The 25,530-nt window shown below is 45.2% G+C and overlaps 2 protein-coding genes across 8 annotated transcripts in view; one reads left to right on the plus strand and one right to left on the minus strand.

Moving 5' to 3' along the window:
- Positions 1-25,530, minus strand: part of cmss1 (cms1 ribosomal small subunit homolog) — a 362,453-nt gene that overhangs the window by 208,010 nt on the left and 128,913 nt on the right. For 3 of the 4 annotated variants that reach the window (XM_070893708.1, XM_070893709.1, XM_070893710.1), the window contains exon 3: positions 19,546-19,638. The exons of the other annotated variant lie outside the window; for it this stretch is intronic. In XM_070893708.1, the coding sequence (XP_070749809.1) occupies positions 19,546-19,638 (93 nt within the window). The remainder of the gene's footprint in view (positions 1-19,545; positions 19,639-25,530) is intronic. 4 annotated transcript variants of the gene reach the window in all.
- filip1l (filamin A interacting protein 1-like) overlaps positions 1-25,530 on the plus strand; it is a 293,850-nt gene that overhangs the window by 153,643 nt on the left and 114,677 nt on the right. The window lies entirely within an intron of this gene.

Here is a 25,530-nt window from a genome sequence, read left to right on the forward strand (position 1 = left end):
GCCCTCCAGACCATGGTCAAGGATCCATGTCGACTATGCGGGCCTGTTTCTCGGTAAAATGTTCCTGGTGGTGGTGGATGCTTTTTCAAAATGGATTGAATGTGAAATAATGTCGGGAAGCACCGCCACCGCCACCATTGAAAGCCTGAGGGCCATGTTTGCCACCCAAGGCCTGCCTGACATACTGGTCAGTGACAACGGGCCATGTTTCAGCAGTGCCAAATTTAAAGAATTCATGACCTGCAATGGGATCAAACATGTCACCTCGGCCCCGTTTAAACCAGCCTCCAACGAGCAGGCAGAGCGGGCAGTACAAACCATCAAACAGAGCCTGAAACGAGTCACAGAAGGCTCACTCCAAACCCGCCTGTCCCGAGTACTGCTCAGCTACCGCACGAGACCCCACTCGCTCACAGGGGCGCCCACGGCTGAGCTACTCATGAAAAGGACACTTAAAACCAGACTCTCGCTGGTTCACCCCAAACTGCATGATCAGGTAGAGAGCAGGCGGCAGCAACAAAATGTAAACGATGGTCGCGCCACTGTGTCACGGGAAATTGATCTGAATGACCCTCTGTGTGTGCTAAACTATGGATATGGTCCCAAGTGGATCGCAGGCACGGTGATAGCTGAAGAAGGGAGTAGGGTGTTTGTAGTCAAACTAGACAATGGACAAATTTGCAGAAAGCACCTGGACCAAATGAGGCTGCGGTTCACAGACTGCCCTGAACAACCCACAGCAGACACCACCTTTTTCGAGCCCACAACACACCAAGGATCAACGACACCACCCCGGACCAGGAAATCGAACCCATCACGCCCTACAGCCCAGCAAGGACAGGCTCACCCAGCAGCCCTGCAGGGCCAACAACACATCAGCCCAGCGAGGGCACAGCCAACACATCAGAATAGACATTTGTACCGAGGCAGTCCACCAGGGAAAGAAAGGCTCCAGACCTCCTCACCTTGAAAATAGTTTTCACTTTGACTTTGGGAGGGAGTGATGTTGTGTATTTGTAAAGCATGCACTCCCATGTTCCGCCACCAGGCAGTGCATCCCCTGAAGTCCCAAAGGATCCCAGTATCTCTTGGGAGCACTGTATATAAGCCAGCCCCTCAGGCCTGTTCCTCACTCTGGAGTGTCTTAATAAAGACTGAGGTCACTGTTACTTTAACCTCCCTGTGTGCAGTCTCATCTGTGTCAGGAACACAACAATTCCCATTTTAGAAATTCTTGGTTATGAGTTTATCATTTTTCTGCGCATTGTGAAAAATACTGCATCAGTGAGGAAACACCAGCGCCGATATTTATGGGGAGGGTGCAAACGGCCGGGGATGTGGAGGTCCTGCCGATTTTAACGGCAGAACCTAATTATAATTATTTTCTTCTGTTTCCCACCCAGCAGCTGGCCAAATTCACAGACTGACCCGCTGCTGGGTGGCAAGAGGCTGCAAGAGGACCTTGGGACAGTCAAGAAAGAGTCCTTCACGTGGGGTGGGGTGGGGGGGGAAAGAGAAGGCTGAACATCGGTGCTTGGGGTGGGGGGGGGGGAATGTTGGCTGCAATTGATGCATGGAGAGAACGTCAGTGCTTAGGGGATGAGAGAAGTCGGCTATTGCGGAAAGAGGGAAAATGAGCTGCAGAGGTGAGGCCGAACGCTTCTTTGAGGGACCAGAGAGAGCACTCCTGCTCCTTCTGGCCCACAAGGAGTGCTGTTAAAGGCACTTACCTTCTCCGGCTGGTAGCTCCCGCCTCCCTTTTTATTGCCGGGTTTCCTGTATCCTGGGAAGCCTGGGCAATTGCTAAATTTAAATCAGGCTCCTAATTGTGCAGTGTGTGCCTGATTTAAATATGTTAATGAAGTGGCCTGCGCACGCCAGAAACCCGCTGCCGTGAAATCGCGGCAAGCACTTACACCATGGGTTGGGGATGCATTCCCCATTTTTTTTTATCAGCCCCCCCCACCCCAATACTTTCTCCCACTTGTCATGGTCAAGTTTTTGTTCACCTCCAAGCGCGCCAAAAATCTTCCTCCCGATTCTGGCCGCTCCCCAGCCCCTCCTCGGTGATGGCGTAGCGTGGCCCAGTGGATTGGGGGTGGAGCCAGGTTCCGGAACTGAAAACAGTGCCGGGACCTCTGCACATGTGCGCTAGAGTCTGCGCGCATGTGCAGTAGCTCCTGGCAGGCCGAATGTGTGAGCGTGCGCTGCAGGCTGTGTGGGAGGGGCCTGAAGCACGCCCTCCCCAGCCCTGGCCGAATGGGCTCCCTCATCGGCGACCCGCTGTGTTCCCTAAGGTAGGACATCTATTTTTTATTTGTTATTTATTGATTGATTGATTGCTTATTACTTTGGTCTTGGTGCTTTAGGTGCAGGGTTCCTTCTATTTTTTATTTGTTAATTAATTGCTTATTACTTTTAGTGCTTGGTGCAAATGTACTGCTTTGTTTAGTGCTCGGTGCTTTAAATGTATTTATGCTTCTTTAAAGTTGTTGTGAAGGTGTTTAGTGCTTTGCAAGGTCCCCTTCCCCCCCACCTATCTCTGGCTGCCTGCGCTGATTTTTTAAGTCACCGCAAGGTTTTTCTGAATGTACAAGAGTGCCCACTAGTTTGGAGTAACTTTTACCTGGCTAAACTTGCTTAAATGGCCAAAACAGATGTAAGTGGCTGGTAACGCCCCCTTTTGAAAAAAAAAATGAAACAAAAAAATAACCTAACTAACTCACTTACACTGGTGCAAATTAAATGGCCAGAATTGCAACTAAAAAGATACTCCAGAAAAATCAAGTTGCTCCAAAAAAAACAGAGCAACTCCTGGGGAAATTTGCACCCTTTACAACACAGAAGGAGGCCAATTGGCCCATCGAGCCTCTGCCGGTTCTTTGCAAGAGCACTTCAGCTCGTCCCACTCCCCCGTCCGTTCCTCATAGCCCGGCAAATGTTTTTCCTTCAGGTACTTATCCACTTCCCTTTTGAAAGCCATGATTGAATCTGCCTCCACCACCCTTTCAGGCAGTACATTCCATATCCTAACCACTCGCTGCAAACTTGTTCTTCACAAAGATTTGCAGACGTTGTATTCATTTGAAAATGTGCAAAAATGCTTTCTGACAAAATAGGAATACAGTACTTCTCAGTACTACGCCGCTCAGCAAGCTCATAAAACACTGATCAATCATAGAATCGCAGAATCGTTGCAGCACAGTAGAAGGCCATTCAGCCTGTCGACCCTGTGCCGGCTCTCTGCAAGAGCATTTCAGCTAGTCCCACTTCCCTGCCCTTTCCCTGAATCCCTGCAAAATCTTTTCCTTCAGGTACTTATCCAATTCCCTTTTGAAAGCCACAATTGAATCTGCCTCCACCACCCTTTCAGGCCGTGCATTCCAGATCCTAACCACTCGTTGCGTAAAAAAGCTTTCCCTCATGTTGCCTTTGGTTCTTCTACCAATCACCTTAAATCTCTGGTTCTCGGCCCTTCCGCCAATGGGCAGTTTCTCTATCTAGATGACAAAGTACTTCCTCCATATGTGGCTAATAGGAATGAAAACTGAAGTATGAACAGAAGAACAGTTTTATTGGGACGTTTTATAAGTACAGGTAACTCTCGATTATCTGGGTCCCTCGGGGATTGGGCTATTCCGGGTAAACGATTTTTCCGTTAGGGTGAGTCTATATTTTAAAGTTAAAACGTTAATGAATAAATATAATGTATTCTCGCCCTAACGATTGTAAGTTAAAACTTTAATGAATCAATACAATCAGCTACAAACAGTAACAAAAGATGGACATTACCAGCATGCATGTACAGGTTCTGTGTCTGGTTTGCTGGTACGCTGGTGAAGTTAGCAGTCTTCTGATTAAAGTCTGTGCCTGGAACCCAATGCTGACACTGCCCCCGTTCCCAACATCAGCAGCGGCCGCGAGAGACAGCGGCTGCAGCAGCGCGCACAAACACAAACACCAGCAAAGCAAGGGCAGAGGAGGGTGATTTTTAAGGTGTGTGAGAGTGTGAAAGAGAGAGTGAGAATGTGTGAGAAAGATCATTTGGCAGGTCATCCCGGAGTCCCCCCGAATCCGGTGCAGAGTCCTTTCAGCCCGGGACAGAAGCGGCCGTTATGGGGTCCCTTCGGCCTTGGACAGAAGCAGCCGGTACGGGGTCCCTTCGGCCCAGGACAGAAGCGGCCGGTTCGGGGTCCCTTCGGCCAGGGAGAGAGAATGTGCGAGTGTGAGAGAGAGATTATGTGAGAGAGCGAATGAGCAAATACAAATGAGCACAGTGTTTGGAAGGTGATTTTTCCAAATTATTTGGGGCTGTCTTTTCACTTGTTAGCAACAGAATTTAAAATCCCGTTACAATGGTTTTCGGTTGGATCCGTGTACGGATAATCGAGAGTTGCCTGTACATCAAACAGACAATAAGACGCAACTGATCAAATCTGTAAGCAAATGTGTGACCCATACATTTCAACTGGTTAGGAATAGAAACATATTATTCATCACTTCATACACATTTAATGATTGTTCTTAAACAAAATTACTTCTGGTTTAATAGACTGGTTTATCATCTAAAGTTCAGCCTATCTTGGAATATCAATAGAAGCACAATGTTTGCTGAGGAAACTTAGCTTGTCAAAACTAAATAAGGTGCAAGACATGAAAGGTTGTGGTAAATAAAGCATATTACTGCAACTCGTATGCCACCAGCAAGTAATGATTGACAAAATTTTATTTCCTGTTCATTTGAACAATAGCTAGTTCCAGATTGCATTGATATATTGATACTAATTCGACATCACCGTGTTGGTAAATTGTTTAGCCCCAGGATAAAGTAAGTGCCTTTTATACAATATATATATCATCTTTCATGTAACAAATATGATTTATGCTTCCATCAAGCCACCAGAGAAACACATCGTGTCTGACACAACAACTGTGCAGCAGACTTGATGGTTTATTTTTTCTAAGTCATCAACCCTGATGCACATTTTATTTATTCAAGAAAGATGATTTTTTAAAATTCAACCAGCGTAGATTTTCATGGCAGGCTGCTAACTGACATGCATGATGATGTCATGTGAATGGGCTGAAAATCATTTTAGACATAAATTTTAAAGACCTTATTTGAACATCCATCAACAGATCTGGCTGAACCACATCAACCTCTACTGGGCCCCACTCTCCTCTGCCAAAACCGCTCACAACTCCAGGATCAACTTGGAGAGCAAAGATAACCCCTGGCTTTTTTCCTTCACTATCAGCCATCTCTTTAAACACCTCAACGCTGCCCCTTACACCCTCACCTTGTACAACTAGTGTGAGAAGCTCGGATCAAGATAGAAACCATCCGTTCAGTTGCCTCTGCCACATCCCTCCCTCCACTCCCTTGCCCATCAAGCCAAATATCCCCTAGGCCCCACACTATCCTGGCCCAGAACTCCCATCTCTGTCTGGTTCACATCTCCTCTCTGAGCTCATCTTGCCCACAAGACCCCTCTCCCATTCCTTCAATCCCATTGCCACAGCAGGACAGTAGTTAGACCATAAGTGATAATGTGCTGCAGTATTGGGGAAAAAAGTTTATTAAAGCTTAGAGTACAGTTTGAACTATTTTTGGGAAAATATGGTACTTACTTCAAAGGAATATACCCATTAAATCTACTGTGCTGCACTCAATCATAACAGTTTATCATTATGTAAACATTTCTATGTTTACCATCAGTTTCTAATTTACTCCACAATGGTTTGACAATGTTCACTAATCTAATTCTGTACGTGGCATTATAATTCAATGTAATCATTTCCTTTTCGGTTGTTGGCATCACATTTAGAGATTACATATGCTTGCGACTATGTGTTAAAAGCTCAAAATTGACGCCAGACTGCTGTATACTTCGACCACATTTCATGGTATTCAACACTATGAGCTAAGACCCACCACAGATAACATTAAATGACCTATTGATCCAGTGGAGCTTAAGTAATATTTTTTGTGTAAAGAAATGATACACAAAATATTTCACCTGAGGACTAAATAATTATGCACTGTAATAGTTAACAGATGCTGGATAAGATTTGCAGACAGCAGTATGTTCTGTAGCTAGAGACTATTTACAGTGCTATTGATTGCATTTTTCTTACCTTGTGCTTGTCTTCATTTGAGTTCACTCACTTAACTGCTATACAACAGGTTTTTTTTACAAAAATATATATCCCTCCATACCCACCAAATTGTTTGAAAGCATTTTGGAGAGTATTTGCTGTCATTTGCTAATTTTAATAAAACAATAGACCAGGACATAACCCTCCAGCTAATTATCCACTATCATAAACTGTACTAACATGTAACCTGGCCATTGTCTCAGTGCCCTTCATATACTGTGCATAATATCCTTCAGGTTTATGCTTGGCCAATAGGGACATTGTGAATTTGATCTCGCAGAATGTTCAGATCTTGAAACAGATTTCCTCCTCAAACATAAAGTTTACAGAACTGAATGAACCCATTTGATTCATTATGTTTGTGCCAACTTTTTTCAGGCGACATCTAAAATTAATCCCACTACCCCTTTCTCCCCATAGCAGTGTATCTTCCTGTGCTTCAAGTATTTGTTCAACTTTCTTTAAAAGATGCAATGCTCTCAGCCCCGTGGCAAAGCATTATGGGGTGGAAATTCGGTACCGCCCATTTTGAGGCGCTAATGGCAGTGGGTGGTAAATTTTGCGCTGGGAAATGGTTTGCATCTGCAGCCACAAAATTCATCAGCTGGGCCAAGTGTGGAGGGGAGCGCTAAGGGAGGCGGGTCTACACATCTTTTAGGGTGCTAGGCTGGCTGAGCAACTGAAAATCCCGAGCTAAAGAGCTGGCCTCAGAGAACCCTAAGAAAGGCTTCCCTGGGGAAATAAAAAAATTGGCAAAAAAGCATTCCCAATACCTTACTGACGCCACATAAACATAAATCGCAAAAATAAAAAAATTAAAAACAATCACACTTACCTCAGGCAGACATTCCTACCCTCACTGCCTCCAGTACAGCTCGGACCGCCCGCTTTTCCAGGCGGTCCCATTAGGTGTCACAATCAGGGGTTTGCACACCGGCTCACCTCTCCCGGGCGGTACTGCTCCATGCCCCCGCTAAACCGGCACCGAATGTCCCGGCGGGGTGCTGAAAACTGGCCGCCTGCCCAGAAATGATTTCCACCTCCATTACTGCCCTTCCGAAGCGCGAACAGCGACGGCAAGAGACCGAATTTCCACCCTCAAATGTTGCAACAACAAATTTCTTCTAACATCTCTACTCATTCTCTTATCATAATTTAAAATTAATGCTTCTTCATCACTGACACCCAAGCAAAGAAAATAGTCCTACCCCTTACGCACTCAGTCGATCAAAGGTCTTTATAATTTTTAAAGCCTCTATTAAATCTCCTCTTAGCTTTCAAATGTTGTCCTCCGAAGGATTCATTTAAATTCACCAGTACATCTTGACTTCTATATTCTGTACCACTTTCCATAAAATTGAGTATTCTGTTAACTTTTTTTTTAATGGCCTTATCTACTTGAGGTGTGGCTGTTAGTGTTTTCGGCTTTTAAAGCATTTAAGCCTCTTGCCACCTTTGTGAGCTCAGATTTAGTACCTGACATCTTGGCGCAACCACAATAACAAAAAGGAACAAAAGTTCAGTAGTTTTGGATTCCTCATCGTCATAGGCAGCCCCTCGGAATTGAGGAAGACTGGCTTGCATTCTAAAAATGAGAGGCATCAGTGGGGATGTTGCACTTTATCAGGGAGGCTTTGAGGGTGTCCTTGTAACTTTTCCTCTGCCCACCTTTGGCTTGTTTGCCGTGAAGGAGTTCCGATCAGAGCACTTGCTTTGGGAGTCTTGTGTCTGGCATGCGAACAATGTGGCCTGCCCAGCGGAGCTGATCAAGTGTGGTCAGTGCTTCAATGCTGGTGATGTTGGCCTGGTCGAGGACGCCAACATTGGTGTGTCTGTCCTCCCAGGGGATTTTCAGGATCTTGCAGAGCCATCATTGGTGGTATTTCTCCAGCGACTTGAGGTGTCTACTGTACATGGTCCATGTCTCTGAGCCAGGAGGGCGGGTATTACTACATCCCTGTAGACCATGAACTTGGAGACAGATTTGAGGGCCTGGTCTTCAAACACACTTTTCCTCAGGTGGCAGAAGGCTGCACTGGCGCACTGGAGACGGTGTTGAATCTCGTCGTCAATGTCTGCTCTTGTTGATAAGAGGCTCCCGAGGTATGGGACATGGTCCGCGTTGTCCAGGGCCGCGCCGTGGATCTTGATGACTTGGGGGGCAGTGCTGTGTGGCGGGGACACGCTGATGGAGGACCTTTGTCTTACGGATGTTTAGCGTATGGTCCATGCTTTCATACGCCTCAGTGAATATGTTGACTATGTCCTGGAGTTCAGCCTCTGTATGTGCCCGTCTCTTCGCAGGCAGTGGTTTTGGAGGCTTGGAGGATAGACCAAGCACTGTGGGCATTCTGCGCCTCAGGGTCATCAAGGCACACCAGGTTAGCTGTGAGGTGCTGACTGTATAGGGCTCTCTTAGCTGGGTCTTTGAGTGCCCCAGCATTGACTTTTTTGCGGCACTGCTTCTGCTGCCCTCGCCGCTTTGGAGCTATGTTGATGTTGATGATGGATCGGATTAGGCGGTGGTCCGTCCAACAGTCGTCAGCTCCTGTCATGGTGCAGGTGATGCACACATCTTTGCGATCCCTGGTTCAGACGATGACATAGTCGAGCAGGTGCCAGTGTTTGGAGGGAGGGTGTTGCCACGATGCCTTGTACTTGTCCCTCTGGCGGAACAAGGTGTTGGTGATGACACGGTCATATTCTGGACATTTTGTCAGAAGAGTTGGTTTTCCCTACCCCCTCTCTGCCGATCACGCCTCCCCAGAGGGCTGTGTCCTTGCCGACCCTAGCGTTGAAGTCACCGAGGAGGATCAGTTTGTCGTCCGCAGGGACGTGGGACAGGGATTTTGAGAGGTTGGAGTAAAAACCCTCTTTGTTCTCATCTGTCGCATCAAGTGTTGGGGCATACGCACTGATGACTGTGGTGCATTGATTCCGGGATAGGGTGAGTCGGAGAATCATGAGACGTTCGTTAACCCCGCAGGAGGAGTCTTTGAGGAGGTCGCCAGCTCATTTTTGATGGCAAAACCGACTCTGTGGAGGCAGCGTTCTTCCTCTGGTTTCCCTTTCCAGAAGAAGGTGTAACCTCCACTTTGTTCCTTGAGCTGGCCTTCCCCTGCCCGCCGGGTCTCGCTTTGGACGGCGATGTCGACATCAAAGCGTCGAGGTTCCCGGGCAACTATGGCAGTGTGGTGTTCTGGCCTGTCGCTGTTGGAGTTGTCCATGAGGGCCCCGAAGTTCCTGGTTCCGAACTTCACGTTGAAGGAATGGAAGTTGCCTGTGCGTGAGTTCTTTTAACATGGGGTGGCCGTTGCACACCAGCTACCACACCGGGCTTAGCTGAGCAAGGTCACGGTCCAGTGGCAAGGGGGTCCAAGACGACTGGAGACCAGGCACTGCTGTATGAGCCTAGTTGCCTACGACAAGACGTTGACCACATGCTTGGTGCTGAGTAGTGCCCTTGATGGTAGGTGGTCCGAGGCTTGGCTCGGGGCAGGCATTGAGAGGGTCAGCGGACCACTGGAGTTCAGTATGGAAGGTCAGGATGATCACAGCCATGGATCCCTAGACTCTGAGCAAGTGACCAGTGTAAATCCCCTTGGCCTTTACTAATGCTACTCAATGGCCAGTCAGGTAGAGGATGCTTAACTGTAGCCCTTTTTGAAGTGCCTCCAAGCAACCTGGTCAAGCTAATCAGCTAAATATATCTCAAAATCAGGGTATAAATGGTAAAAACAAAATTAAAAGCTCTTTATCTGAATGCATGCAGCATTCATGATAGATGAGTTGACAACACAAATAGATATAAATGGGTATGATCTGATAGCTATTAGAGAGACATGGTTGCAAGGTGACCAAGGCTGGAAACTGAATATTATGGGGTATTTGACAATTCAGAAGGATAGACAGAAAGGAAAAAGAGGTTAGGGTAACTCTGTTAATAAAGGAAGAGATCAGTGCAGTAGTGATAAATGATATTGGCTCAGAAGATCAAGATGTTCAATCAGTTTGGGTGGAGATAAGAAACAGTAAGGGGAAAAAGTCACTGGTGGGTGTGGTCTATAGGCACCCTGACAGTAGCTACACTATTGGATGGAGTATAAATCAATAAATAATGGAGGCTTGTAAGAAAGGAACAGCAATAATCATGGGCGATTTTAATCTTTATATTGATTGGACATATCAAATTGGCCAAGGTCGCCTTGAGGAAGAGTTCATAGAGTGCATCCGGGATGGTTTCCTTGAACATACGTTGCGGAACCAACCAGGGAGCAGGCTATCTTAGATCTGGTACTGTGTAATGAGACAGGATTAATAAATGACCTCATAGTAAAGGATCCTCTAGGAAAGAATGATCATAGCATGGTTGAATTTCAAATTCAGTTGGAGGGTGAGAAAATTGGATCTCAAACCAGCGTCCTGATTTTAAATAAAGGAGATTAAAAAGGTATGAAGGCAGAATTGGCTAAAGTGGACTGGGAAAATAGATTAAAGTGTAAGATGGTTGATAAGCAGTGGCAGGCATTTAAGGATATATTTCATAATGCTCAACAAAAATATAATCCAGTGAGAAGGAAAGACTTCGAGAGAAGGGGAAACCATTTGTGGCTAACTAAGTAAAGGATGGTATCAAATTGAAAACAATGACATACAAAGTTGCCAAGATTAGTGAGAGGCCAGAGGATTGGGAAACTTTTAAAAACCAACAAAGAACAACTAAAAAAATAATAGGGGGAAGATAGATTATGGGAGTAAATTAGCAAGAAATATAAAAACAGATAGTAAGAGCTTCCAGAGGTATATAAAAAAAAGAATAGCTAAAGTAAACGTTGGTCCCTTAGAGAATGAGACAGGGGAATTAATAATGGGAAACAGGGAAATAGCAGAGACTTTGAACAAATATTTTGTATCAGTCTTCATGGTAGAAGACACGAAAACCATCCCAATAATGGATAATCAAGGGGCTACAGGGAGGGGGGGGATCTTAAAACAATCACCATCACTAAAGAAAAAGTACTCGGTAAAATAATGAGACTAAAGGTGGACAAGTCCCCTGGACCTGATGGCTTGCATCCTAGAGTCTTAAAAGAAGTGGCTACAGAGATAGTGGATGCATTGGTTGTAATCTACCAAAATTACCTGAATTTTGGTGAGGTCTCAGCAGATTGGAAAACCACAAATGTAACGTCCCTATTTAAAAAAGGAGGCAGGCAGAAAGCAGGAAACTATAGACCAGTTAGCCTAGCATCTATGGTTGGGAAAATGCTGGAGTCCATTATTAAGGAAGCAGTAGCAGGACATTTGGAAAAGCATAATGTAGTCAAGTTGTCAACATGGTTTTATGAAAGGGAAATCATGTTTGACAAATTTGCTGGAGTTCTTTGAGGATGTAATGAGCAGGGTGGATAAGGGGGAACCAGTGGATGTGGTGTATTTAGCTTTCCAGAAGGCATTCGATAAGGTGCCACATAAAAGGTTACTGCACAAGATAAAAGTTCATGGGATTGGGGTAATATATTAGCATGGAGAGAGGATTGGCTAACTAACAGAAAATACAGAGTCGGGATAAATGGATCATTTTCTAGTTGGCAAATGGTAACTAGTGGTGTGCCACAGGGATCGGTGCTGGGGCCTCAGCTACTTACAATCTCTATTAATGACATGGATGAAGGGACCAAGTGTAATGTAGCCAAGTTTGCTGATGATACAAAGATGGGTGGGAAAGCCAATTGTGAGGAGGACACAAAAGATCTGCAAAGGGATAGAGACAGACTAAGTGAGTGGGCAAATATCTGGCAGATGGAGTATAATGTGGGAAAGTGTGAGGTTATCCACTTTGGCAGGAAAAATAAAAAAGCAAATTATTATTTAAATGGAGAGAAATTACAAAATGCTGCAGTACAGAGGGACCTGGGGGTCCTTGTGCATGAAACACAAAAAGTTAGTATGCAGGTACAGCAAGTAATCAGGAAGGCAAATGGAATGTTGGCCTTTATTGCAAAGGGGATGGAGTATAAAAGCAGACAAGTCCTGCTACAACTGTACAGGGTATCGGTGATGCCATTCCTGGAGTACTGCGTACAGTTTTCAGCTCCTTATTTAAGGAGGGATCTTCTTCTTCTTAGGCGGTCCCTTGTATCGAAGATGTCTTGCTTCCACACCACATAGGGATGAGTTCACAGGTATTTCAATGAAGGACCTGACATTCCAGGTCCCGAACTACATATTGAAGGGTGCAAGATGCATGTGCATGGATTTTTTTAACGTGTGTTGGCCGTTGCACACCAGCCACCACATGGGCTTGACAGAGTTAAGTCTTGGTCCGGTGACAAGGATTAACTAAGACGACTGGAGACCAGCTCTGCTGCACAGACCCAGTGCGCATACATATTGCACTGTGGGCTGGCCTGTGCTGCCCCTGGGCCCTGGCCTCTCCTGGGCCCTGATCACGTCACTCTACAATCTCTCACTGCTCCTTCGCTCCGACCTTGCTGCTCCTCTGCTGCTTGCCGCCTCTCCTGCTGTACCTGCTCACGCTCCAATCAGTGACCTTGATTTTGGTGACGTCCAATCGAGTCGCCATTCTCGAAGTCATCACTCTCCTGCACCAGCTCATGGTGCTCCCTGTAGTGGCATGCCTCCACGCTGCTCCCAGGCCGCTACACCTTTTATTGGCCCGATCTGCGGCTGGTGGTTTCTCGCAGGTCAGGGCCTCCACACTGCTCCCAGGCCACCACTGTGCCGCTCCTTTTGTGGGCCCAACCTGCGGCTGCTGGTTTCTCGCAGGTTGGGGCCTCCATGCTGTTACCGGGTCGCCGCACCTCCGAGTCAACAGCAGGGATATACTTGCATTGGAGGCAGTTCAGAGAAGGTTCACTAGGTTGATTCCTGAGATGAAGGGGTTGACTTCTGAAGAAAGGTTGAATAGGTTGGGCCTATACTCATTGGAGTTTAGAAGAATGAGAGATGTTCTTATTGAAACATAAGATACTGAGGGGGCTCGACAAGGTAGATGCAGAGAGGATGTTTCCCCTCGTGGGGGAATCTAGAACTAGGGGGCATAGTTTCAGAATAAGGGGTCGCCCATTTAAAACTGAGATGAGGAGGAATTGAGGGTTGTAAATCTGTGGAATTCTCTGCCCCAGAGAGCTGTCGAGGCTGGGTCAATGAATATATTTAAGGTGGAGATAGACAGATTTTTGAGCGATAAGGGAGTGAAGGGTTATGGGGAGCAGGCAATGAAGTGGAGCTGAGCCCAAGATCAGATCAGCCATGATCTTATTAAATGGCGGAGCAGGCTCCTATTTCTTATGTTCTTATGCATGTTCTTATCTATTTTTAAAATATAAAATGATACACTTAGCATGTGATAATTGATAAACTAATAAAACTTGAGGGGATAAAACCTGGTCCGGATGGACTGCATCCGCACATGTTAAAAGTTAGGGACGCAGAACTATAAGCCAGTTAGCCTGATATCAGTAGTAGGCAAAATGCTAGAATCTATTATTAGGGATGTGGTAACAAGGCATTTAGAAAATGGTAATCTGATTCCGCAGAGTCAACATGGTTTCATGGCAGAAGTTAGAAAAAAGGTTAGTCTAGATAGGGTGTGAATAGCAGAATGGCAGCTTCCATTGGAGACAAAGAGAAAAAAACATAAGATCGGGGACGGGTGTGGGGGGAGTGGAGAAGGGAGTCAAATATGTGCAGAGGTTATCTGAAATTGTTGAACTGGTATGAGGAGAGATTGAGTCGACGCGATCTATAATCCCTAGAGTTTAGAAGAATAAGAGGTGATCGAATTGAAACATATAACATTCTCAAGGGGCTTGACAGAGTTAATGCTGACAAAATGTTTCTCCTGGCTGAGAAATCTAGAACACAAGTCACAGTCTCAGAATAATGGGTCGGCTATTTAGGACTGATATGAGGAGAAATTTCTTCACTCAAAGGCTTGTGAATCTTTGGAATTCTCTACCCTGGAGAGCTGTGGATTCTCAGTTAAAGTATATTCAAGACAGAGGTCAATAATTTTTTGGGAACTAAGGGAATTAAGGGATTATGGGGATAGTGCGGGAAGGTGGAGTTGAGGTAGAAGATCAGCCATGATCTTGTTGAATGGTGGAGCAGGCTCGAAGGGCCAAATGCGCTACTCCAGCTCCTATTTCTTATGTTCTTATGTAAGGGATAGCAGAGGCATTACTGCGTATATATGAAAATCCATCAGAAAAAGGAATAGTGCCAGCTAATGTGATTCCTATATATAAAACGAGAGCTTGAGCTTATCCAGGGAACTATAGAACAATTAGCTTAACATCGGTGGTAGGAAAGATAATGGAATCCTTATTCAAAAAGATGTAATAGAAAAATATCTAGAAACTGAAAATATAATCAAGAGAAGTCAGCACAGATTCCAAAAGGGAAGTTCAAAAGGGTCCAACCTTATTGAATTCTTTGAAGAAATAACAGAAAGGATGGATAAGGGAAATACATTAGATGTAATATATTTGGATTTCCAAAATTCCTTCGATAAGGTACAGCATAGTAGACTCATGACTAATGTCAGAACATGTGGCGTCAGGGGACAAGTAGCAGAATAAAAAACAAGTTGGCTACAAAGTAAAAAGAAAGTAGGTGTTAAAGTTGGTACTCAGATTGGTAAATAGTGGGAACTGGTGCTCCACAAGGATCGGTGCTGGGATCACCGTTGTTTAATATTTACATAAATAACTTGAATTTGGGAATTGGAAGCACAATTTCAAAATTTCCGAATGACACCAAATTGGGGGGGTGTAGTTAATACAGAAGACGATTGTGATAAAATACAGGAAGGCATTAATAAACTTGCAGAATGGTGTGTAATTGCCAAATAAACTTCAATATAGAGAAGTGTGAGGTAGTATGTTTTGGTAGCAAGAATAAGGAGGCCACATACTCCTTAGAAAATAAATATCTAAATGTGGTAGCAGAACAGAGGGATCTGAGGGTACAGATACACAAATCACTAAAAGTAGCGATGCAGGTTAATAAGGCCATTAAAAAAAAATCAAACAAAGCACTGGGGTTAATTTCTGGAGGGATAGAATTGAAAAGTTATGTATAGAACTTTGGTTAGACCACACTTATACTGTGAACAGTTCTTGTCAATATAATATAAGTAGGATATAAAGACAATGAAGGTGGTGCAAAAAAGATTACTGGAATAATATCAGAACAGAAAGCTATCAGGAAAAATTGAACAGGCTGAGGCTCTTTTCTTTAGAAGACTGAGGGATGACCTGATCGAGGCCTTTAAGATTATGATAAGGATTTGATAGGGTAGACATAGAGAAGATATTTACACTTGCAGGCGAGACCAGAACTAGGGGCCATAAATACAAGACAGTCACTAACAAATCCAATAGTGAATTCAGGAAAAACTTCTTTACGCAGAGAGTGGTTACAATGTGGAAATTCCAATATGAGGAGCAATTGAGGCAAATAACAGATGGATTTATGGGGAAGCTCAATAAGCACGAGGGAGAAAGGAATACTAGGGAATGTTGAGGAATTTAGAAGGGTGGGAGGAGGCTCGTGTGGAGCATCAACACTGGCATGGACCGGTTGTGCCGAATTGCCTGTTGCTGTGCTGTAAATACTTTGGGGGCGAAATTGCGTACCACTCCGGTAGGGGGCGGTAACAGCTGCGAGGCAGGACTTCCTGCACTAGACGTAGAAGTACTGCCCCGGCAGCTAAATTGGGTGTACCGCCGCTGAGAGGAAGAAGAGCACAAAGTCTCACGCTCCACTTCCTCTCGGGGGTGGGACCGGGGCACTAACCTTCGGGAATTTTCTAGCACTAATCGGAGAGACACATGGCGCTGGCGGGAACACAGGGCCCTCCCTACCAGTATAGGAGAGGGCACGCTGTGGACCTGGCATTAGGGAGAAGGGGCCCCCACTACACCACAGCGGAGCGGGGAGTCATGGCAGGCACAGAAGCGGACCCTGCAATTTTAAGATGGCAAGGCCGCGACTGGCAAGTCGGCCATTTAAAAAAATGTCAGCGCCGCACCTCCCGTTTAATTTTTGCCCCGCGAGCGGCCTAAAGCCCGGTACACGCCCTGCGAAGCTATGCCCGCGGCAGCCTCACTGGGCGATGCCAAATTTTTGCTCTGGGGCGAAAACAGGTCGCTGCGCACGGCGATGACATGGTCATCGCTAGTGCAGCGGTCCGGGGCACTACCGATTAGTACTGCCCCCCATCACCCCCCCCCCCAGGGGCACTAAAAGGAGGGCAAACAATCCGAATTTCTTCCCCTTTGAACTTTTTAAATGTTCAGATATCAGACTGCAAACTTTACACTTTGTTACATATGTAAAACAATCTTAAAACACTGTATGTTTCCATCCTGCACTAGTACCTTGCAACCTGAAACTGACAAGCACATTATACTCTGCAAAGTACACTGACCAAACATCAATTAAACTTTGAATGCCCTGAGCCTCTGGTTAGTTAATTAACAAGTAAACGTTGCAGCCTTAAAGACACAGCTCTACTGTAGCATCAAAAGAATGCATTGCATTTTTTTAATTCATTCTCAGAATGTGGGCATCGCATTAATTGGCCATCCCCATTTGCCCTGAGAATGTGGTGGTGTGCCTTTTTCTCTTAGCACTGCAGTCTGTGTCGTGAAAGTGCTCCAACAATGCTGTTGGATAGGCAGTACCAGGATTTTGATCAGCGACAATGAAGGAATGACGATTAATGTCAAATTCAGAATGGTGTACAACTTAGGAGTTGATGGTGTTCCCACACATCTGCTGCCCTTGACCTTCTCGGTGGTGGAGGTCGCGGGTTTGAGACATACTGCCGAAGACTCCTTGGCAAGTTGCTGCAGTGCATCCTGTAGAAAATACACACTGCAGCCATGGTGCATTGGTGGTGGATGTTTAGGAAAGTGAATGAGGTGCCAATCAAGAGGACCACTTTGTCCTGTATTGTGTACAGCTTGTGCAGCTTTACCCATCCAGGCAACTGGAAAGCATTCTATCACACGCCTGGCTTGTGCCTTACATTTGGGTGAAGATACGTTGGGGAGTCAGGAAGTGAGGCATGCAACAGATTACCCAGCCTCTGACCTATCCTAGTAGCCACAGCATTATGTAGCTGACCCAGTTGAGTTTCTGGTCATTGGTGACCTCCAAGGATGTTGTTGGTGGCATCTTGGTGATGATAATTCCATTGAATGTCAATGGAGGTGGTTAGGCTCTCTCATGCTGAAAATGGTCATTGCCTGGTACTTGAGTGGTGCAAATGTTACTTGCCATTTATCAACCCAAGTCTGGAGTCCAGGTCTTTCTGTATGCGAGCACGGACTGCTTTATTATCTGACAAATGTATGCTGTACTTATAAAACAAAAATTAAGAGATGAAGGCAGGGGAGGAGAGTGGAGGTAGAAGGGAAGCGAGGGAAGAGGGGAAGAAAGGAGAGAGGGTAGTACATTCTTAATTTTACTTGCCTCTGATTCAGTCCTCCATGCTTGTTCTAACTTGGGTGTTGCTGTTGCCACCTACCTGAAGCTTGTACAGCTTTTGCATTGGTTTTTAAACTTAATTTAAAAAATGCAAAAAGTAAAATTAATTTTAAACAGGGCCTCCTCGCTGTTTTCACAACTGCTTGCCAATTCTTAGTCACAGACTGCTCACACCGTTCCTGGCCATTTTTTCTCCCCAATCTTGGGTATCAGCCACCAGCCATGTGTTCACCCCCTTTCCCAGTGGTTTACTGCCTCCTCAGCACCTGTTTCTTAGTACTGAGCTGGGAAACTGGCCATTTATATTTCAAAATGCTTATTGCATTTATTGTGTATTTGTTGACAACTCTTGCTGTTTCACTCATCCCAGCAACCCCGGCCCCCTCATCCTTTGCCTTGAGCAATGGTATAGTTGCACACTTCCCTCCCCCACCCCATTTCCCTCATATGTCACTTCCCCCACCCCATTCCCATGCCAAGGTAAAAGCCTATAAGCTATATTTCTGGAACAGGAACCATTTTAGAATTAGATAGTGAAGATGCAGCAAGTGTTTTAGACAACGTAAAGCTGTGGCTAAGGAAACCTTTTCTGGGGGTAGGAGCTGGGATTCCTAAATGGGTTTTCTCAACATTGAGCTGGGGAGGCTGTTTTAGTTATTTATGTTGCATAGAGCACTTATACTGTAATTACTGGCATACAATTGGCCATTATGATATAAGTGCACTCAGCACATAAATAACTGAAGTAGGCTCCCCAGCTCCGTGCTAAGAAAGTAATATTATCATATTTCTGGGGAAAGCGAGGAGAATTCATGAAGACTGAGAATTTTCATTGTCTTTGCCTCTCGTTCCCTCTGGCCACAATACTTGCCATCCCAAGCACATCCAGCAATGCCAAAACACTCAAGAAAAGCCCTGTGACACGTGCTTAGCCATGACCCGGAAACTATCAAGTTCTTTAACACACTGAATGCACATTGGCTAACTTAGTTAAAGCAGAATAAGCACTTTAAATAACTTAAAGTCAGGCCCTATGTCAAAGTTACAAACACAGCTATGGCAACTTTGTGGTTTTTTTCAGGGGTGGGTTCCTACAAACAACTGACCCACCACTGAGCTTGGAGCTATTTGGAGTTATTTAAAGCATTTAGTGCGCTTATACTATAATTGTTGACATACAGTAATCAATTACAGTATAACCATTTTAAATACAGCCCCCCTACTCCTTTCAGATCCTCCTGAATTCCAAACAGTCACCCATGTTATCCCAGAGCTTGGTGCTGCTCCCACATCCTGTGATGCCTTTCAATAGCAGATGCTGCCTCAGTCAGAAGGTGACCCACAACAGGGTTACCTACCCAAGTATAGTGGAAGAGCAGTGCATGGGGAGGAATTGGTTCATCAGAGAAGCTGTGATTAAGATGTGCAACCAGATCCAGTCAACCATCTGGCGTGCATTACCACCCTGCCTTAAGTTTTTATGAGATTCCACAGACCCACAGAGGATGGCACAAGACTCGCATTGTTTGATTTTTGTACAATTGATGCTTTATTTCCTGCATAATTAAGAATCACATTGCTCAATGCATGAAAAGTGAATTCACTTTTATCAGTTCTGCAATGCTAGTTGTGTAAATGTTTAATGTCTTTGGTTGCTGTATTTGCCCCTGAATGTCATATGCTTATCCATGTTGTTTCTGAATGTGTACTACTGTTAAGTGCTTCCTAGGTGAATAAAACATTGGTGGTTGGCTGCATAGCTAACTCACAAGGTCCATGCGATACAGAGGATCCTACATCTGTATCTGCAACTCTCAATGCAAGGGTATCTTTGTTATAATCACTTTCAGAGATGATACTTACAGTCATCTGTATAGGACTCAGAATTACTTGACTCTTGCTGTGCTGCTCCATGTATCCCACTGGTGAACAGCAGCCCCTCATGATACTCAGTGGCTGTAGGAGCACAACACAGTAGTTACCTATGAAGTTTTGGAATCCCATCACAATGGCTATCTGTAACTGTTTTTCAAAGAAGTTGAAACTGGGCATGACTGGACCTTCAAGTTTGAAGCAGCATGCATAGCAACAATGGAAACATTCCTGAGAGATGTTCTAATTGTAAATCCTAACGCACTTTGGACTTGTCCATAAATACTCAACCATCTTAAATTTACTTTGTGTCCAGGCAGACGACTCTTCAAAACAGTGCATCTGCTGTGACAGCCTCTACTTGAAAACAGTTCCACTAACATCTATATCCCCAGATCATCTCCATCACAGGCAGTCCCTCGAAATCGAGGAAGACTTGCTTCCACTCTAAAACGGAGTTCTTAGGTGACTGTACAGTCCAATACGGGAATTACAGTCTCTGTCACAGGTGAGACAGACAGTCATTGAAGGAAAGGGTGGGTGGGACTGGTTTGCTGCACGCTCCTTCTGCTGCCTGCGCTTAGTTTCTGCATGCTCTCGTCAACGATACGAGAGGTGCTCAGCTCCCTTCCGGATGCACTTCCTCCACTTAGGGCGGTCTTTGGCCAGGGACTCCCAGGTGTCAGTGGGGATGTTGCATTTTATCAAGGAAGCTTTGAGGGAGTCTTTGAAACGTTTCCTCTGCCCACCTTGGCATCCTCACTTGCAGTGTAGGAATTCCGAGTAGAGCGCTTGCATTGGGAGTCTTGTGTCAGGCATGTGAACAATGTGGCCCACCCAGCTGGTCAGTGCTTCGATGCTGGCCTGGTACAGGATGCTAATCTTGGTGAGTCTGTCCTCCCAGGGGATTTGCAGGATCTTGCGGAGACATCGTTGGTGGTATTTCTCCAGCGATTTGAGGTGTCTGCTGTATATGGTCCAGGTCTGTGAGCCATACAGGAGGGCGGGTATCACTACATCCCTGTGGACCATGAGCTTGGTGGCAGATTTGAGGGCCTGATCTTCGAACACTCTTTTCCTCAGGCGGCGCTGCCGCACTGGAGACGGTGTTGCATCTCGTCGTCGATGTCTGCCCTTGTTGATAATAGGCTCCCAAGGTATGGAAGGTGGTCCACATTGTCCAGGGCCATTCCGTGGATCTTGATAACTGGAGGATAGTGCTGTGTGGCGGGGTCAGGCTGGTGGAAGACCTTTGTCTTACGGATGTTTAGTGTAAAGCCCATGCTTTCGTACGCCTCAGTGAAGATGTTGACTATGATTTGGAGTTCAGTCTCTGAAATGTGCACAGACGCATGCGTCATCCGCGTACTGTAGTTCGACAACAGAGGTTGGGACGGTCTTGGATCTAGCATGGAGGCGACAACGGTTGAACAGGTTCCCACTGGTTCTGTAGTTTAGTTCCACTCCAGCGGGGGAGCTTGTTGAGTGTGAGGTGGAGCATTGCGGCGAGGAAGATCTATATCCCCAGATAACTCATTAGGGACACTAAGCATACCTCTGCTATTTACCAACCAGCTGCTCATAAACCACTACTACATCTTGATCACAAGTGCTTAGTGTATGCTTCTTCATCTTCATTATTATATACTTTTCCTATAGTGTATTGGGAAATATTGGTAAGACCGAAGGCATTGTTTTCAGTCCCCGCCACAAACTCCATAGCCTAGCCACTGACTCCAACCATCTCCCCAATTTCTGTCTGAGACTGAACTACACTGTTCGCAACCTCAGTTTCATATTTGACCCTGAAATAAGCTTTCAACCAAATATTCGCATCATAACTAAGACTGCCTATTTCTATCTCGGTAACATCACCTGTCTCCGCTCTTGCCTCAGCTCATCCGCTGCTGAAACCTTCATCCATGCATTTGTTACCTCTAGACTTGACTATTCCAACGCACTACGGGCTGGCCTCCCACATTCTACCCCACGTAAACTAGAGGTGATTCAAACTCGGCTGCCGGTGTCCTAACTCGCAACAGGTCCTGCTCACTCATCACCTCTGTGCTCGCTCACAGTTAAGCAATGCCTCAATTTCAAAATTCTGATCCTTGTTTTCAAATCCCTCCATGGCCCGATCCTCTCTATCTCTGTAATCTCCTTGAGCCCCAAAACCCCGGAGATATCTGCGCTTCTCTAATTCTGCCCTCTTGAGCATCCCTGATTATAATCGCTCAACCATTGGTGGCCGTGCCTTCTGCTGCCTAGGCCCTAAGCTCTGGAATTCCCTGCCTAAACCTCTCCGCCTCTTTTTTTCTTACTTTAAGACGCTCCTTAAAATTGATCTCTTTGATCAAGCTGATGGTCACCTGCCCTAACTTTTCCTTATGTGGCTTGGTGTCAAATTTTTTTGTCTCATAATACTCCTGTGAAGCACCTTGGGACATTTTATTACATTAAAGGCACTATATAAATACAAGTTGTTGCTGTTGTGTTCGTCATGCCAGCTTCAAGTGGAGGTGGTGCTATATCATTCCACAGGATTCTCCATACTTAGTGAAGACAGCAGATGGGAAACATTAAGTACAAAAGCACACTTATCCACTTATATGGTGTATTGCTTTTACATCTACTACTGTATGCATTGGCATAATCAGTGCGTGGATACATTGATGCAAGACATCTTGTAAATCACTGAATATATAATTAATATGGTATAAACTAATCTGTAGATCCTTCCAATCGCCACTGTCAATCTCAACTCCCCGACCAAAATAAATCAACAACAGCTACATGGTTTTCTTAGTTGTTCAGCCATTATTAGCCATCATTACACTCGCCATAGCTGGATTAACAAAATTTTCCTTCATTTCGCTGAGGAAGTGGCTAATTAGCTGCTTGAGATGCATTAAAGCATCTTTTTTGGAGCCCTTTGTGCTTGTCTGCTAGAATTTTACATCACACATTTCAACGCTGTGCCTTTCTGCAATTTCATTCAAAGTTCATTAATTACTCTAAGTGAACTTTTTCATGTTATCATTAAAAGACAAGTGTCTGTCCCTTTAGGTTTAAAAAACATGTATATGTATGCATATATAATGTTCAGTCCATGACAGAAGTAAATTCATCTGAGATGTAGAATGGTATTTTTTATTTCTTAGGATACTGGGGACGCTTAGTTCCAATCTGGTCATTGCCTGACATTCTAATATTCTCACTCAACATCTCATTAAGGAGTAATGATGTGATAACTCCTGGGTCACCACTGGGCTAACTGACCGTACTTTGGCATCAAGAGACCATGTGCATCACATCCAGCAAGTCTCACCACTCACATAGCAGTCTGCTCTTAACATCTTTGAGAAAAAAACCTGAATTATTTAGTACAACCACTAAAGTAGGCAACAATTTGCCAAGATTTGGAATTTTGCTAGAAATAAATAGAAACAATTTACAACGACTGCAACTTGCATTGATGTAGTAGAACATCCCATGGACTAGAATTTTGCCAGACTGTTGTTATTTGACAAATAACTCAATTTTAGTGAAAAAATAAGAAAAATTTACCATTTTTTAATGAGGTAAGTTTGGCCAAAAAATACCCCCGTCCTTTAAAAAAAAACTGTGTTGCTGGAGGAATCACTTTGGAAACCGCTGTCCTCTCCAACCTTACCGCGAGTCCGATATCGCAAAGAATAGAGGGGAAAAAACACCAAAAAATATTTTCAAAAAATAGAAAAATAAAAATTGAGAAAACATTAACAACCAAATCGCTGGGAAAAAAAATTGTTTTAAATTCAACTTACCTTTTTTGTAGGTCTTCTTACTTACCGGCATTTTTGAAGCTGCAATGCCAGGTTTTTCAAAACGGCATTTTGCGAAGCGAGTACGGCGGTGCCAAACAGCCAAACCTCGGCCGTACGTATTTTTAAGTATGGCGTTACTAAAAATGGTGATATTTTGACAAGGCCATCCTTAAGTTTTGTGGAATATTAAGCTGTTTATTTGTAGGTCAAAAATTTTGTTTTAACTTGAAAAAAATCACATTAAATGCACGCTACGGTGGTGAATTTCTAGCCCCAAGTCACTTCACAGGAGCGATTAACAAAATTTGACACCAAGCCACATAAGGAGATATTGGAATAGGCGACCAAAGGTTGACATCTGTCAAACGTCCCCTTTGTCTGCTTCATCCTCCTCCCCAACTCCTTTGTCATCCAGGGAATCTGGTTTTGGTCGCCCTCACTTTCCCTTTGTGGGAATGTAGCTAGAGTGTACCTGGAGCATCTCCTCTTTAAAGGCCGCCATTGTTCCAGTACATTTCTACCTGCCAGTCTTTGACTCCAATTTACCCAGCCAGATCCCTCCTCAATTCACTAAAATTAGCCCTCCTCCAATTAAGTATTTTTATTCTAGATTACTCCTGATCCTTCACCGTTACTAATCTAATCTTTAGGATATTATTACCAAGATGCTCCCCACAGTGGCATTCTCCACTTGACCCACTTCATTACCCAGGACTAGATCCAGCAAAGCCTCCTTCCTCATTTGGCAGGAAATGTACTAATCAAGAAATTTTTCCAGAACACACTTCTGAAATTACACCCCCCTCTCTACCCTTAACACAATCGTTGCCCCATTCAATATTGGCATAACTTCTCCCATTATAACTACTCTGTTGTTCAAGCACCTCTTCGCAATTTCCCTGCAAATTTGCTCCGATATCTCCTTTCCACTATTTGGTGGTCTATAAATAGTGTAAAAGCTCCTCTATTGTTTCTTAACTCCAACCAAATAGATTCTGGAACCCGAAATTGCCCATCGCCCCAATTTGGGATGGTAACCTTCCGGGGCCAGGACCTCCTGCGCCCAGCCCCCGTCACGGAATTGGGCCATGCGCCCTTCAAAGAAAGCGGAGCGCTGTCTCTGGCACCCCACCTCCTTTGAGAAATGTTCCTGTGGCGGCAGCGCAGAGCAGGCCAGTGCTACACGGATGCTCTGCGTAGCGCCAATGCGCGACAATACCTCTCCCCTTCAATTAAAGGGGAGGGCCACTACGCACTCTGCAGGCCACTCGAAAGGGAGTGCCGCGCTGCACAATGGCATCCCGGTCGATGTGAGGGCCGCCATTGTCGGGCCGAGGCAAGAGTCAGCCGATAAATGAAAATGGCGGCCTAGGGCACAAAAAGCCTCCCATCTTGATGCTGAAGTGTTAAACATTTTTTTTTATTCGTTCATGGTAATATGGGCGTCACTGGCAAGGCCAGCATTTATTGCCCATCCCTAATTAGCCTCGAGAAGATGGTGGTGTGCCGCCTTCTTGAACCGCTGCAGTCCGTGTGGTGAAGGTGCTCCCACAGTTCTTTTAGGGAGGGAGTTCCAGGATTTTGACCCAGCGATAAAGGAACAGCGACATGCTTCCAAGTCAGGATGGTCTGTGACTTGGAGGGGAACGTGGAGGTGCTGGTGTTCCCATGCGCCAGCTACCCTTGTTCTTCGAGGTGGTACAGGTCGTGGGTTTGGGAGGTGATGCTGAATAAGGCTTGGCGAGTTGTTGAAATGCATCTTGTAGATGGCATACATTGCAGCCACGGTACGCCGGTGGTGGAAAGAGTTAAATGTTTAAGGTGGTAGATCGGGTGCCAAGCAAGCCGGCTGCTTTGTCCTGGATGCTGTTGAGCTTCTTGAGTGTTATTAGAACCACACTCATCCAGGCAAGTGAAGAGTATTCCATCAAATTCCTGACTTGTGCCTTGTAAATGGTGGAAAGGCACAAGTCAGGAGTCTGACGGAGACACTCACCGCAGAATACCCAGCCTCTGACCTGCTCCTGTTGGCACAGTATTTATGTGGCTGGTCCAGTTAAGTTTCTGGTGACCCCCAGGATGTTGATGATGGGGAATTCGGCGATGATAATGCTGTTGAACATCAAGGGGAGGTGGTTAGACTCTCGCTTGTTGGAGATAGTCATTGTGT

This window comes from Pristiophorus japonicus, chromosome 11, assembly GCF_044704955.1.
Source record: "Pristiophorus japonicus isolate sPriJap1 chromosome 11, sPriJap1.hap1, whole genome shotgun sequence".
NCBI lineage: Eukaryota > Metazoa > Chordata > Chondrichthyes > Pristiophoridae > Pristiophorus > Pristiophorus japonicus.